General features: G+C 55.4%; 1 protein-coding gene across 1 annotated transcript; it reads right to left on the reverse strand.

Moving 5' to 3' along the window:
• On the reverse strand, positions 1-570 carry LOC139828670 (olfactory receptor 14J1-like). Its single transcript, XM_071812812.1, has one exon. The coding sequence runs from the start codon at positions 568-570 to the stop codon at positions 1-3; it is 570 nt and encodes a 189-aa protein (XP_071668913.1).
• Between the last annotated feature and the right edge of the window lie 2,264 nt (positions 571-2,834).

Below are 2,834 nucleotides of genomic sequence, written 5' to 3' on the forward strand. Positions count from 1 at the left end.
CTAGGATACGAGTTTGCACAAGGCATCCTTGAGCTCCTGGTTCCTCATGCTGTAGACAAGGGGGTTCACTGCTGGAGGCACCACTGAGTACAGAACAGACACCACCAGATCCAGGGATGGGGAGGAGATGGAGGGGGGCTTCAGGTAGGCAAACATGGCAGTGCTGACAAACAGGGAGACCACGGCCAGGTGAGGGAGGCAGGTGGAAAAGGCTTTGTGCCGTCCCCGCTCAGAGGGGATCCTCAGCACGGCCCTGAAGATCTGCACGTAGGACACCACAATGAACACAAAACTCCCAAATCCTAACCAGACACTGACCGCCATAAGCCCAAGTTCCCTGAGGTAGGAGTGTGAGCAGGAGAGCTTGAGGATCTGGGGGATTTCACAGAAGAACTGGCCCAGGGCATTGCCCTCGCACAGGGGCAGTGAAAACGTATTGGCCGTGTGCAGCAGAGCATTGAGAAACCCAGTGGCCCAGGCAGCTGCTGCCATGTGGACACAAGCTCTGCTGCCCAGGAGAGTCCCGTAGTGCAGGGGTTTGCAGATGGCAATGTAGCGGTCGTAGGACATTATGGTGAGCAGAGAATACTCTGCAGCAAACAAGAAACAAAAAACGAAGACCTGTGCAGCACATCCTGCATAGGAAATGACCTTGGTATCCCACAGAGAGTTGACCATGGATTTAGGGAAAATGGTAGAGATGGAGCCCAGGTCGAGGAGGGAGAGGTTGAGCAGGAAGAAGTACATAGGGGTGTGGAGGTGCTGGTCCCAGGCTATGGTGGTGATGATGAGGCCGTTGCCCAGGAGGGCAGCCAGGTAGATGCCCAGGAAGAGCCAGAAGTGCAAGAGCTGCAGCTCCCATGTGTCTGTGAACGGCAGGAGGAGGAACTGGGTGGTGGAGCTGCTGTTGGACATTTGCTGCCTGTGGGTATGAGGACCTGTGCAAGGAGGAAAAGACAGTGACGAGTTAGAGGAGACTTCTCAGTGGAAAATCAACATGCTATTTCTCACGGTAAACCCCCTCCCTGATGGAGGGATGTTTCAGCTCATTCTCTCTTTCTACCAGCTGAGAAAAACAATTCATCAAAGTTTAAAATGCAGTTGGGCATGCAGTTTCCATGGACACAGCTGTAAGGTAAAATTCACTGAATTGGTGGTAGAACAACAACTGACCCACACTCCCACCCCAACCCCAGAGAGCAAGAGCTCCAGGGACAGGTGGAGAAACAGGGAAGGACACTGTAGTGCTACCAGAAAATAAAGCAAGGACAGAAAGGCAGACGGGCATGCTGTGGAACCTCCTCCTTACCCGACTGTGCTGCTCCCACTCACTTAATGACACTGTAGAGCAAAGACTTTTAGCACCTTTTTTGTGTACCACGTTCCAGGAACCCTTCACCTGGAGGTCCAGCTGCTGAGGTGGAGACTCGTGACCTGGACCCCATGGCTTTGGGGCAGAGGCTCTGCTGGGGAGGAGAGGACACCAGGGGTTGCACTGGGCAACGTCTCTGCACTGCAGGGGATGGCACGGGGGGTACTGAATCCCGCCTCCCCAGCATTTCTGGTCCATCTCCCTTTCCCTGTCCATGCCTGTGCTGCCTGCAGCTGTGTCTCTGTCCCTGGGTCTGCTCCCTGTCAGTGTCACAGACCCCGTCCCACCCGCTGTGTGCTCAGCTTTGTCCTGCTCACACCTCCTGGCACTGCCCAGGGGCAGCTCTGTGTGTGCAGGGGCTCAGGAGCAGCTCAGACAAGTCCTAACAAGAACTGGGGTCTCAGTGTCTTCTCCAAAGAGAGAAATAAATCCCCATCACCCACTGCACACCCAGACAACCAAGAGTGGAAATTGAAAGCACAGACTCCTTCCCTTGCAGCTGTTGCTGTCTTGATGTCCTTGTTCAGAAGGACCCTCTGCCGTGTCTGTGGGGTTGATCTGGAGCTGTGAGCAGCCCTGACCCACACAGCACCCTTCAACCTCACAAGCTCCCTGCCTGCCCTGCCGGGGGTTGCTCCTTCCACCCACAGCTGCTGCCATGGGATCTCCCCGGGCAGGCTGAGCGCTGACCCTGGCAGGCGACAGAGTCCCTGCCCCGGCACAGCCCTGGGGTGCAGGGACCCTGCTCTGCAGGACAGCCCTGGGCACCCCTGGGTGCACAACTTGCTTCTCAGATTTTCGAAGTTGCTGAAAAAGATCCCCGTCCTTACAGATCCCACCAGCTGTGCCTGTGCCAGTTTTAGGAGATGCCTCCAGGAGCTACAGCTGCATTGCCCTGCACCCAGAGACTTACCATGGCAAGGGCTGCAAAGGTTTCTCCTCCAGCGAGCTCTCAGTCATCCTCCCAATCCTGACCACCTTTAATCTCTCTCTGCCTTGCTCGTCTCCCTGAGATCCCCAGGCAGAGCCCTCAGCCCTGCTGCGTGTGCAGAGGAGCTGCTCCTGGGCAGAGCTGTCTCTCTGCAGCGCTGCCGCTTGCCAGGAGCTCCCTCTGTCCCAGGAGCCCAGCCCAGCTCAGCAGCACAGGAGCAGCCCAAGGAGCTTTAATGACCCCTCTGGTGGCTTTGGACCTCAGTCTCTGGAGGAATTTGAGGATGAGAAACTCACACCTAAACTTCAAAGTTTCTTGTAATGTTAATGAATCCACTGAGGGACACAACTGAGAAACCATCCCCAGGGTCTGTTTGGACAGAAAACTTGAAGCAGAACAAAGGGTAAGTAAGTGAAAGGTGGTTCTGATGCTGAATAAACCTCAATGTGTTTCATTAACCAAAGAACCAAGCCCTGACCCCCAGCCTGGGAAGTCAGATCCTGTTCCTCCCACGTTGCTCAGGGCCCTTCC

Source organism: Patagioenas fasciata, chromosome 9 (genome assembly GCF_037038585.1).
Source record: "Patagioenas fasciata isolate bPatFas1 chromosome 9, bPatFas1.hap1, whole genome shotgun sequence".
NCBI classification, from domain to species: domain Eukaryota; kingdom Metazoa; phylum Chordata; class Aves; order Columbiformes; family Columbidae; genus Patagioenas; species Patagioenas fasciata.